This window comes from Malaya genurostris, chromosome 2 (genome assembly GCF_030247185.1).
Source record: "Malaya genurostris strain Urasoe2022 chromosome 2, Malgen_1.1, whole genome shotgun sequence".
In the NCBI taxonomy this organism is placed as follows: domain Eukaryota; kingdom Metazoa; phylum Arthropoda; class Insecta; order Diptera; family Culicidae; genus Malaya; species Malaya genurostris.
Window position 1 is genome coordinate 198,850,021 of NC_080571.1, and position 14,043 is coordinate 198,864,063.

The following is a 14,043-nucleotide window of genomic DNA, read 5'->3' on the forward strand; positions in this document are numbered from 1 at the left end:
GTCATGCAAACTTAGCGCAAACCGGACGCACGGAGTATAAAAAACCTCTCAGTGGCAGTTTTTTCTTTATCTATAGAAAAGTAATGGAGTGGATGGGAAACCGGCTTTTAATCGGAGCTTTAGAGACCTCTAATGTTATATACCATTCGACTCAATTCGACGAGATAAAAAATGTAAGTGTGTGAATTTGCCAAAAATTTTTCTCTCAACTCAATTTTCTCGGAGATGCCTTAACCGATTTCAACAAGATCAGGCTTATTTGAGAGTTATCCTTGAGCTGTGAATTAGAGATGGACGGGTAAGCATATTTTCAAACCCGAACCCTATCCGTACCCGATTGAAAACATTAAACTTTTAACCGTACCCGACCCGAACTCGAGATTTTTTTTCTTCCAAACCTAAACTCGACACGTACCCGATAAAAACAAATACAAATCTTTACCCATATCCGACCCAAACCCGACCAAATTTTTTAACCTGAATCCGATCTGCACCCGACAAACATATCTTTTTCTGTACCCGAACCCGACCAATATCGGTCGGATGCTACATCTGTAAACAACATTTTCTTCATACTCAATGCTTATGCTGACGACATGAAATTCTTCATTGAAAATAGAAACATTAACGACGCTGGAATATTCCAGAATGAAATCAATCTATTTCACACTTGGCACAGCAAAAGTCTTCTCATGCTCAAAGTTAAAAAAACATGTAATTCAATAACATTCACTAGGAAAAATGAAATTATATCTATAGATATACATCTAGGAAACCAATTTGTAGAAAAATGTTAAATTGTACGAGATTTAGGCGTAGTCTTAGACTGATAGCTCACTTTTGTGGTACACTACAATACTATAATCAATAAAGCAAACGGGGTTCAAGGAGCCATATACAATTAAATTATTATAAAGTACATATGTCATATAGTATGGAGTATTGCAGCCTAGTATGAAATCCATAAAATATTATTCACGCATAAAAACGCATTGAATCGATCCAGAAACAATTTATTTTATATGCATTTCGTGAATCAAACTGGACAGCATTTCCTCTGGCATCGTATGATGTATACCATAATAATCCCAGGAAACCGACGCCATTTTAATTCCGACCCATCGAACCTCCCTACTAGGGAGGTTTGATGGGTCGGAATTGTCATGGCTGGTCCCTTGACCACTTTGGAGCACTCGAGCCGCCTTCAGTGAACTGTCAGATATTCATTCTGATTCTCTATTATCCTATAATCTCTGATCCTCTAATTCAGGATTCATCAATAGCTACCAATCGACACCGGAAGTTCGACCGACTCTGCATCAGCATGACTAGATACGCTTCCGAAATGCGCTTGCGTTTGTGGTTTTGGTCTGGTATCAGCATGGGTGACACCCACCAGCAGACTCATACCGCAGTGTATTAAGGACCAACATCGAACACGCGAACTCGGACTCTGTTTGTCTTGATTCGTGTTTGTGTTGTATCCAACGAAATTACCGAAATTACATTAAAAGCCCAAATATTAACGGATTTCGATATTTAAGCTTGTTTTCGTCGAGTTTTGCATGCCTGCAGTTATTTTTATGCCGTTCAGTTCTCTACCATTACTACCGTTCTGCGGTTTCGATAATAAATCGAGTTTAAATTAGAAATTAATCTTAAGCACTCAAAATTTACCTTGAGATTCTTACAAAGCGACATAACAAAGTATTTCCTCCAAACTCGCATGACACAAGATCAAAGCAAACCAATTGAAATTTCAAATCGTTTTATGGCACTTTTTGTTTTACTGTCTAGCAACAACCTACCTCTAGCATGCCACACGTAGGACTGAAACGTTAGCTATAATTTCGCTTATATTTATAGATTCGCGTGCTTCCAACAGTTTCGCTTTTACATCGATTGACCAATCAGAGCGATGCTTTGCCATTAATATATCGCTTACTCCTTCAAAACCGTCGACTATGGCAGTGAAATCCGGTAAGCCGGAGATTTTTAGCAGACGAAATATGCAATCGGTAGCTATTAATCAATATTTCAATGTAATAACATTAATAATTGATGCAAAATTGGCTGAGCTGTAAGTGTTCAAAACCTGACCATATTTCCACGTGTATTTTTCTTGAGTTTCTGATTTGCAGCCCTATATAGAAAACAAATATGTGTTCCACATCGAAATGACAGTTATGTTTATTAGATTGGTACATTTTCATAGATTCGAAATCACACTTGTGCTGGCATCACTTTCCATACATCATCAGTACCCCACAGAACCAACCTAGAACACTAGTTGCTAGTTGCGGTAGCAATAAGTTATTAAATTCATCCAAATACATATAATCGGACTGCTTTTCGCAATTAATTAGTGCTTTTATTGGTCCCATCAATCATACAAACTCTTTCACTCCTTCTCGGGCAGTGTCGAGCAGAGTATCATTCGGCGCTGGGAGTGATTTGTTGGACCAGCCTAGCTCTATCCGGTGTCTGCCTAGCCCACTATCGGCCTAGAGCTCGGCCTGCCTTGTAGGAGAAAATGGTCGTTGGAGGAACCGAGACGAATTGACGAAGAACCTGGCTTCGAGCTGGCTTCGTCGGAAAGCAAATATTTGCTACAAAGTGCTCGGGCCGGATTAAGTTTATTTGCTCGCTTGTTATGCGACAGAAAGTCGGTGCATTTGATGTTTAGCAAGTCGAAGCGAATTAGCTACGGCTCGTTTGCATGGTGCAACATAACGTTGCTAATCGAGTCGGAGTGGCTGGTGCGATCAAGCGAAGTGCGATTAGCTTCCACTAGTGACCTTCACCTATTGCTACTGTTTCATCGAAGAGAGGCGAATATGCTGCCAGGTATTATCATAACTGTACTTGAAATGACAAACATCGATGGAAGTGCAAATGACTGTACTTATCCTGGCTCATAAATAAAACGCGATTCCATGAATTTATGCCGTTTCCACCTCATCCTTCCGAATGCGAAAAAAAGCAGTGCTAACGAAAATGATTTTCATTTCATCAGCTCTTCCGGTTTGCCTCGTCACAGCGGAAGCGGATTTCAATTTGCCTCCATTGAAGCGACTAAATCTGTACAGGATTTTGATGCCGCTTCGGTATCGGACTCGATTTCGAATTCATTCGCCGTAGTCAATTTTCGTGCTACCAACCCCTCCATCAAACAGACCAGGGGGAGGGAAGAAAATACGGCAAGATCCGAAAATTGCGAGTTTAATTTACGTGATTCGTCGCCGTCGTCATGATCATCATAATTATTATTGTCATCACTCCAAGCGACGGTATTCGGTGAGTGGGCTTCGATCTCCTAGTCGGAAGAACGAAGGATTACGCTGTTAACTTGTTTCACTATCACGTTACTGACTAATTTTTTTTATATTCTGGCGAAATATTTGCATTCTGATTCGCGTGCAGGCGTACTAAAAAAAATGGCGAAACATAAATTCTTCGCTGCTTAAAAGCAACCGAGCAAAGGAAGCGGCGACAAAATCAATATCGGCACGTGATTTGCCTCCTTGATTCGGTGAGATTCGAGCTTAAATTTGTATCGCTCACGGAATGTTTATTAAATTTTTCCGTTTATGGAATGCAAAACAGGAGGTATCCAGTCGATGCAAACAGCCAATAGCAATCTGTCACCGTTTGAAGTAGTCATAAATCGTGACAAATTGACATCCACTTGTGCAGTTCGCTTTTTTTGTGCTTTCTGACTTATGAGGTGGTTGTTTGACGTTCGAATCAAGTTGATTTGAAAGCACAGATGGAGGAAATCGGATCAAATGTGTGATGACTAATTGAATTTGGGAATTTGGTAAACGGAAGACGAACATTTTTGATGTTGTATCGAAATGTACAGGGTAGCACAGATAGTTTAGCGTTTTCCATTTCTCGGATTCTAATCTTATAATAGTGACTAAATACGCGATTAGCACGCTGTGTTTTGCTGAAACGTTATTAGATTCAGAGGTTGTTTTTTTTTCAAGCCATTTCATTTTTTTGGAATTTTTAAAACATTAGCTTGAATCGGTGTATTAACATGAGCTTCATCTGACAAATGATAATCATTTGTTTTGACCACCAACTTGTTAATGTTTCACTAGAAGCTCTACAAAAAATTTCACTACGTCATGTAAAACGGGAGTAACTATAACAACTGTGCAACTTATCAAAAACTTTCCAAACGGCTGTCATAATTGTACCGGACACAATATACGTCGAAATTGCTGAAAATCTCTTGCGGAAGAAAAATTAGTGAAATGATTAATGCTCTCCGCAAGGCAAAAAAGGCTAAGCCGAATTGATAACGTTGCTGTAAAAAATATATTTTTGCAGAATCCGCATTGTTTTGGCTGCCTCATGAATTTTTAGATCAGTGTGCGCAGTTTTCTTCAGTTTTAGAAAAACATTGATATAAAATTCAAAACTTGCAAAAAAGTTGTGCAAGATTTATCTGTTTGAATTGAACGCAAAACTTGCAGACATGAGATTATTATCATAAAAGTTGCAGGAATACAGCATTACATACGCAATGAAAACAAAAATTAAATCAGATAATTTGTATTCGGTTTTCATCTCGCGAAAAAATGAACAGACCTGACATCACTTTTCAAAGATATTGAACGAAAAGTTAAGTTCATCTTAGTAACTCTCATAGTTATATATTACCGCTTGTGAAACTTGGTTTTGCAACTCCAGCACACGGACTTACCAAAATAATACCTGCAATGCGTATCACAAAAGTCGGGCCCGCTAAGATGAAAGATTATACTGTATTGTTGTTTAATTCAACTAGAAGATTGAAATTGATAAAAAAAACAAAACGTAGAGCATTTCTTTCCAAGATATTAACATGTTAATGTTTCCTGTTATTCAGATAATATATGTCATTACGTTGGGTGAACCATTTTCTATTCAACTCACTGTTACCATCGATGCCATATTGGAAAATATTCAAGAAAAATTCATTTCGAGATTTATTAGGTTTAATTACACATTAGTTTGATCAAAGCCGTCTGAGAATTTTAAAGAATGTTTGAATACACGTATTTTGAACACCATTCCGATGATTCTTATTAAAAATAATAGACAGTTATTTTCACAGAAATTGGTTTAGAATTATCAAAACACGTTAATTCAAAGGCGCTTGAAAATATCGGGCGTACGAATACATGTTTCACCATAAAAATGCAGTTCGCTGTCGATTTTTCATTTACAAAAACACAAAAGATCAATTCAACAATATGTTGCATTATAATTTTTCATAAACAGATTATTTAACAAGATCCACGTTTGTGTTAAGAGCCGTTGTATTGAAAATCAAATGTGAAACTTATTCATTAGAAATTAAGTTTGCATGGTTTTGTAAACATCATTGCATTTCTTATTTACATTACGTAGTAGTTCTCACGAGTTTCACAATTGTTTTGTCGCTAATTTTATTACTGTCTTTGTGATGGGATCGACGCATGTGTTTTTGTATCAATTGCACAATCGTTGTCAATAAATGTTCGTAATAACGGATGAACTTGAAAGTATGTTCGTTTTCCATTGCATGGTCGTTGAGGTGTTCGCTATTGTCACCTCGTAGTGGTTCGTGTGAAGATTTGCGTTGGTGTCCTTGTACAAATCGGCATGTGACACATGGCCACCGTTCATCATCTATTCGCGATCGTGGTATTCCTGCTATTGCTTTTTTTCTACGAGATACAGAGTTTTTTTTGGTTTAGTGCCAACCGGTTCCATTCCTTGTGTGCTGTAGCTTGCTCGTCAATACTGCATTGCTCTCAACCACTAACTACTCGCATTTGTCATCAATCCAGTCGTTTTCTTTCGTTCGGTGCCGCCTTACATGTGTAGCTGCTGCGGTGCTACCCATGGCAGTTCGGACGCCACTCCAACCAGATTCAAGGATAGCTGCACAGAAAGAAATAATGAAATTTACACGAGATGTAAATCAATAGTAACATGGAATGGACATGGGTTGAATCGAAATTTTGATTGAAAACCTTCATCGATGCAAAACTAAATTGAATTGCATTGAATTTTCAATGAATATAACTGTATCTTTCAATTAACGCTTATTTTGCGATTAAATTGTATTGAAACGTACAGAATTGTGAGGTAATTTTATGTTTAATTACCTGCTCCAAATATGTGCATGAAAATAGATGTAAATTCACAAAATATTTTTATCTGTGTGCGGTAAACCGCTTTTCCGTTGGTAGTGCCTCTTCCAGCTGCTGTTCATAATCAGTAAAACAGAATCCTGGGATCTCCGGTCGTGATCTGGCGAAAAAGCTCAGTTCGGTGAATTTGTTTCCGAGAAGGACTTCTAGCGTGTCCAGCGTGGGCCATTTAAAGCGGAAGCATCGGGCAACCCAACAACTTTTGACCGAATTTTCTGATCGATTAATGACATACGGCGTTGGAAGCGTCATTCCAAAACCATTTTACCATGGAACAGTGTACACCAAAAGAACGCGCCGAAATTGTCCAGCTTTACATTCCAAATAACTTCTCAATTGCGAACATCAACCAAACCAAAACCAAACGTTAAATGGGTATGTTGCGTTAAAAAGTAAAATTGTCGGTTCTATACCACTGGAAACCTTCAATTAACTTTTTTTGTGAGGCTATTTGAAATCCAAGGTATACACCAGGGGTTCCCAAACTATTTTGGGTCATGGAGCCCTTTACTATAACTAACTTAGGCCTCAAACCCCCATCAACAAATTCCTTTGAAAATTCAATTTCCTGCGTTTTTAATATTGATGTAAAATACTTACGAATTTCTGCGGATGGTCAAATAAACACAACTTTTTTAGCGTAAATATTTCAAATAACAACTTAATTCAAACAATAGGGGGTCGATTTCTATACCTCGTCGACCGCCATAGTAAGTTTTCGTTTACGTCGAGTTTGGGTACCCCTGGTTCACTGATAAGCCAAGAACCATAGCTCAACTCAAAGACAACATACGACGTAAAATCACCGCCATTTCGACAGATACATTAGCCAAAACGATAAAAAACGCTGAAAAAAGGCGCATGTGGTACTCAAGGCCAAAGCATGTCATTTACGCGATAACATTTTCATAAAATAGCTGTAGCGTATCTCCTTCAACGAAATGAAAAATATTTTTCACTTATTTTGTTCAGAAACAAATGCTTCCAATTTAAATAGCCCAACCTATATAATCAACCCAATAGGTAGCTGGAACAAAACTGTGTTGCCAAAAATCGAAACTGTACGAGATAGTTCTGACCAAATATAATTGGATGCATTTTGATGGACGATGAAATAACTTCCGGGCCAAATATTTTACCTCACTAAACCTAAGATAGGTTCTCCGGTCAAGTTTAGACTCGTTTTTGAAGATAAATTTGTTCACAAACTGATAATTTGGCAAGTCATAAGTACTTGTGTAAAGAGAACAAAACTTGTCATCACTGAAGCGTCTATGACTGAGTCCCTTTGCAAGTAGGCGTGTCTCCAAAAAGGGGTTTTTCTTTCATTTCATCGCATAACGGTATCATGAAGTTCTGACCTTACTTTTCGAGCTGACTTGACTTTATTGAGAAAAATGTGACTCCACCCAATTTTCCAGATTTCCCTCAGACGCCTCAAATACGCAATAAACAAATCACAACAAAAACTAGAATTATTATTATGAATTAATTTCTAAACTAATAAATTTTCTGAACAATTGAAATAAAAGTACAATTCAAAAAGCCTCAAAACCTTAAAATTTAAATTTGATCAGTATCCCATGTTAGTTGAGATCGTCAAATAGATGCATAACGCATATGTGTGCCCCATAGGCAGCAAAATTGACAAAACCAAAACCTCGAACCAGTGCCGGCGGTAAAGCAGAAATGGAAAGGATAGCCAGTGTGTGTTTGTTTTCTGTTGAATATGTTTCCATAGATATAGGTGAATACTGTGATGGTCAAGTACAGCGAAGCATGGTTGGTTTTTCTGGTCAATTGGACTTATGCAGGGTAGTTTAATTGGCAAAACAATTTCACCGGTTAGGAGTTAGCTACGTTCTGCGGTAACATTTTCGCAGTTTTCATAACGTAATTGCGTTTGCATGTTATTTTTTGAATCCTAACAAGACTAAAACACAAATTGTCATAAGATTTATCGAATCTTTCAACAAAGTTTTATTAAAATAAATAAAGTATCAATCACACCAAATGAGGAATCAACCCGCAAAGCTTAGCAGATATGAGATCCTCACAACCGTAACAAGAGCAAAGAGTGTAGCCAGGTTTCCATATAAAAACTGCCCCCAAACAGAACATAAATTGATATACGCTGTTTGAAAGGGTTCATATTGGAGATGATTTTCCCCAAATTTAAACTCTTAATGCCATATTGGTGGAGTTAGGGTGGTTCTTCTGATTTTCATTCTATTTAAATTTTTCGAAAACCACTTTAGCAAAGAAATTGTAAAAAATCAGGAATATTTTAGGAATTTTGGGAAACCTTTCTGATTTTTTTTCAGAATTTTTCAAAATGTATTTCATGTGAAAAAAAATGATTTAGATTTTATATAAAAAAATAAATCATTTATGAGTACATTACGCTGTATTTTTCAGATTTTTAAAAAATGTGGACGGGTATAATATCAGACTTTGAAAAAATAAATCATTCGGAAAAGCATACGTCTCCATCAAATTGTCATCATCCGATGGAGACGCATGGTGTTTAGTTCTAAAATCATATATCACATGTCCTTAGAACTAAATACCATGCGTTTCCATCTATAACTTGAGTTCAGGGCTTCTGTATTGACGTAATTAATAATGATAAAATAATTCTATTCCTTCTGTTATCTACACACGCCGCACGACTGGGTCGATTTACCAAGCAATGATGTAGGGAATGCATTAGTGAACATGTGTGCCAGCGGACGGTTGTAATTCGTTTCTAACTTCAACATCTTGCGAGATAGTCTGAAGGTTTCGAGGTTAGCTATCAGCAGAAGAAATACTATAAAACAGATAGAAATCATGTCGAAGCGCCTGCAGCAAGTCCCGAAGACCCACAAAGAATGTATTAATTCGCATCATCGATTTTCTATACAAACAACATGTAATTTTAAACTAAATATTTTCAGTTTTTTGCAATGACTGAGCGGAAATATATATTGAAGAAACCAAGTGAAAGAAAAACTAACAGAAAAGATGAATTTTTGAAAAAAGATACGCTCAGAGACAGGACTCGAACCTGCGTTCTTATGCATTCCGTGCATACGCGCTACCATTTCGCCACTCTGATCTTGCTTTAGCCACACTAAAACTCACAGACATAGTAGCAACACAGTAGTCCAGCCAGCGACTGGCACCATTAAAGAAGGTGACAAGCGATTATAAATACACTCTCCTACTCAATGCTTGATCGGAGAAATAGGTATAAAGCGAGATGACTAGTGTTTGATGGACAGAGAAGATGTTTGGATATAAGGTATCGGTCGGGTGACGGCCAGGATGTAGACCATGTTCGATGTACGTTGCTACTATTTCTGTGAGTTTTAGTGTGGCTAAAGCAAGATCAGAGTGGCGAAATGGTAGCGCGTATGCACGAAATGCATAAGAACGTAGGTTCGAGTCCTGTCTCTGAGCGTATCTTTTTCCAGAAATTCATCTTTTCTGTTAGTTTTTCTTTCACTTGGCTTCTCCAATATATATTTCCGCTCAGTCATTGCAAAAAACTGAACTTAGTCATGGCGGCTTTACGTCAAACTAAAATTAATAAATCGTTAAAAACAATTGCGGTTTGATTTGCCGTAACAATCTGCTTCTGGTAGGAAAGGGCAGACAATCAATACAACCTTCATAGGGGTCTGTCGCTGACGATGTCCAGCCAGCGACTGGCACCATTAAAGAAGGTGACAAGCGATTATAAATACACTCTCCTACTCAATGCTTGATCGGAGAAATAGGTATAAAGCGAGATGACTAGTGTTTGATGGACAGAGAAGATGTTTGGATATAAGGTATCGGTCGGGTGACGGCCAGGATGTAGACCATGTTCGATGTACGTTGCTACTATTTCTGTGAGTTTTAGTGTGGCTAAAGCAAGATCAGAGTGGCGAAATGGTAGCGCGTATGCACGGAATGCATAAGAACGTAGGTTCGAGTCCTGTCTCTGAGCGTATCTTTTTCCAGAAATTCATCTTTTCTGTTAGTTGTTCTTTCACTTGGCTTCTCCAATATATATTTCCGCTCAGTCATTGCAAAAAACTGAACTTAGTCATGGCGGCTTTACGTCAAACTAAAATTAATAAATCGTTGATATTTTCAGTTTTTTGCTATTTCCTGAAGAGAACCCCTTTATTGAACAGTTTCGGAAAATCATATTGTTTCATTGCTTTAATCGAAATATGTATTTACTAAGCAAGTTGTAGATGGAAACGCATGGTATTTAGTTCTAAGGGCATGTAATATATGATTTTAGAACTAAATACCATGCGTCTCCATCAGATGATGACAATTTGATGGAGACGCATGCTTTTCTGAATGATTCATTTTGTCTGATATTGTACCCGTCCACATTTTTTAAAAATCTTTAAAAAAATACAGCGTAATGTACTCATAAATGATTTATTTATACAAATATACGGCATCGTAGACCAGTTTTAAATTTGACAGAAGAACTGGTCGAATAAATAAAACTAGAACGGCTTGCTGGGGATAGGTTTGTTCCAGTTTCTTTTCTATTATAGATCTTTCATATAGAACTTCTAGCTGCTGAATTTGCTCTTAAGGGGTTAAAACTTGGGAAAATTAATCTCCAATATAAACCCTTTCAAACCGCTTATATCAATTTTTGTTCTGTTTGGGGCCAGTTTTTATATGAAAACCCGGCTACACCATTTGGATAAAATATAATCAGCTCTGAGAATACTCTCAGCGATGCAAATGCTCTGAATTAGGATTTCCGTAACATATGACAAGTTCAAATGCATCGAACGACCCAGCAAACATATGCGCCAAAGAACTGCAGTTTAAGTTCAAATAATGACCAAAATCCAGTACCCGATTTATTTCCATTCCTGCACCTTGTCTTATCACGATAACTCCTCTCTAAAATCCCTTCTTCAAACCAGAGTCGTTCGAGAAGAACAGAGCAGCAGGTCACGGAGGTTGGGTTGATTCCTTTGCCTACTATGAAGCAACATTTTCGACATTGCCAATTTGAAACTGGTGCAAATGCATCCGCTGCTTCATGGCCAACTACAGACGGCGAGGATTGGCGTTCGGAAACAGGAATCCCAGCGAAATATGTGCCGTTTGCATGATCCATCGCTGAACGCAAAGTTTTACGAACCGAGCGCGGCAGAATCGTAAAGATGAATTTAATTAAAATTCATGATATCATTTATTCGATGTAATTAAATACGAAAGAGCGAAGCTACATCCACTTTCGGGAGTTCATTTGCTAGTATTGCACTGCTACAGTGGAAGTGTGTTTTGGGATTATTTGATTGAATTTACATCACGTAATTCGAAACTAACCGAGCCTTGAACTCTGTCACGCCAATGTTCTTTGTGTTTGACGGTAGAAAATGAAGATTGGCAGAGCCGTCTACGGCTGTTTTTTGTTGTTGTCTTCAACGAGTGAAATTCAATGCAAACCTGGAGCCAGGCGAAACTCATTCAAAGTATTTACCATTTGTAAAAGTCTGTTCTCAATTAATTGCACGGTCCGGACTGTAAATTGTGTGATACTAAACGGCTGACGGTTCGTTTGCTAAATTTAGACCGATTCGAAGCCGTAATGAGTCGCGCGAAATCTGATTCAACTTTTCACGTGAAACATTTCGCGTTTCATGACTCTCACATATGGCACAAATTAAATTACCCGTCTTTCTTTCCGTTCTTCTATTGCAGGCCACGATTCGAAGGAGAGGAAACATGCCAAGCTGAAAAGCAGAACTTTTGAGCCAGAAATATATCGACACGACATACGAAACCAGGCAACCAGCGGAACACGGGACAGCATAAAAGTCAGTCACGAATTCGGAAGTGTTCATCAGTAAGAACAAATTGGGTCAGTCTTCCCCGGTACCCCACGGGTCAGCTCTGGTGGATGTAAAAATGGCCGTCATCCGCTCACCGGAAGTACTAGTCAATGCCGTTACCTGGTGGAACAAATTCGTGCTGGTGCTCATCTTCCTCGAGGTGTTCCTGCATGTTGAGACACTCGATTTGGGTAAGTGAGAAATAGGCAAATTGAATGTTTGGTTGTTTGCTGCAGCGGACGAGGCCCGAGAAGGGTGCCATTTATCTGACGGAACGGACAGGTTTTGCAGTTTAACTAGTAAGAACGATTACTGCGAGAGAAATTAGTTCAATGGATTTGGTGCAATGATTTATGATTCGTAATACAGGCTTGATTTGGACGATATGTATAGCTATTTGCAGATAATCGTTGTTTAAAAAATGTCATCTGATCAATCTCCGTAAAACATAAAAATGCACTTTTCAACGTGAATAACTTTACTCCAAATAGAAACTCAATCCACATGTCTCAAGCTGCTGAATCTGGAAGTAATTTTCCTGTGTTATTTGAGCAAAGTTTTGGGAAAGGAATAAACAATTTTTATTCATAGCATTGTCCATAGCACATTGGATTTTTATAATTTTCTTGATGTTCATGAAATCTGGCCCATAAAATTTATCACCCAGAAACAAAATTGAATAAATTTTTGATAGTCTTGCTCAAGTATAGCGCTTTCCGACAGTGAGAGCATTTTTCATCATATGAACAAGTGGTAGTCGGATGGCGCCAAATCTGGAATACATGGAGGGTGAGATACAGTTTTGCATTCTTTTGAATCACTTCAGCAACATTTCGAACAAGCAATATCACCATTCGAAATATTTATTGGATTTATCTGGCACGACACTCCATTTACAATATTTTGGGGAAGTTTTTTTGTTAACATCCATGAGAAAGCACGGATCCTTACTCAGCAAAGCCTTCTATTATTTTTCGACCTCCTTTAAAGTCAAAAATGTCATCTGACTTAGTTCCAACCCATCAGCTACTTTCGACCATCGCCTGGAGGTATAATATTACTTAGTATTAAGCCCTTAGTAGCAACAATTTCATCTGTTGGGTTTCTATAATCTTTTGATATAAAATTATGAGGAGGTTTTATGCCTGCTGAAGAGAGAGATTGTAAATTTCAGCCCCAGAAGGCTTTTCTCTGCTAGCAAAAAAATAAATACGCCTCAACCGCACTTTATTTCAAGTTAAAGTTATAAGATTAAACATCGCGCAAATAACAAGACTAAAATTTTCCCATGGTTTCTTCGGAAAAACATAAAAATAATCGATGGACTTAGGATGTTGAAACGAAATCTCTTACATCCAAACATCCAACCTTTCCCATATAGAAAGGATATACAATCACTGTGAAAACCGACATTTGAACCGGCCCGGCCCGGAGGGTCGAGAGTCATATACCATTCGAATCAGTTCGTTGATGGATTGGATTCGTTTGGTATGGATATGACCTTCGGTTCCGGAATTTCAAGACAAACGTACGAAAAATTGCACAAAATATGTACTCAGTTTTCTCCTACATGCTACAATTTTTTTGTAGCCGGAATTTCAAGACAAACGTACGAAAAATTAATCTTTTGATATAAAATTATGAGGAGGTTTTATGCCTGCTGAAGAGAGAGATTGTAAATTTCAGCCCCAGAAGGCTTTTCTCTGCTAGCAAAAAAATAAATACGCCTCAACCGCACTTTATTTCAAGTTAAAGTTATAAGATTAAACATCGCGCAAATAACAAGACTAAAATTTTCCCATGGTTTCTTCGGAAAAACATAAAAATAATCGATGGACTTAGGATGTTGAAACGAAATCTCTTACATCCAAACATCCAACCTTTCCCATATAGAAAGGATATACAATCACTGTGAAAACCGACATTTGAACCGGCCCGGCCCGGAGGGTCGAGAGTCATATACCATTCGAATCAGTTCGTTGATGGATTGGATTCGTTTGGTA

The 14,043-nt window shown here is 37.9% G+C and overlaps 1 protein-coding gene across 3 annotated transcripts in view; it reads left to right on the plus strand.

Moving 5' to 3' along the window:
• Positions 1 to 14,043, plus strand: part of LOC131426972 (discoidin domain-containing receptor tyrosine kinase B) — a 702,887-nt gene that overhangs the window by 295,611 nt on the left and 393,233 nt on the right. For all 3 annotated transcript variants that reach the window (XM_058589807.1, XM_058589806.1, XM_058589808.1), the window contains one exon: positions 11,910 to 12,231. In XM_058589807.1, coding sequence (XP_058445790.1) covers positions 12,117 to 12,231 — 115 coding nt within the window. In that variant the 5' untranslated portion in view covers positions 11,910 to 12,116. The remainder of the gene's footprint in view (positions 1 to 11,909; positions 12,232 to 14,043) is intronic.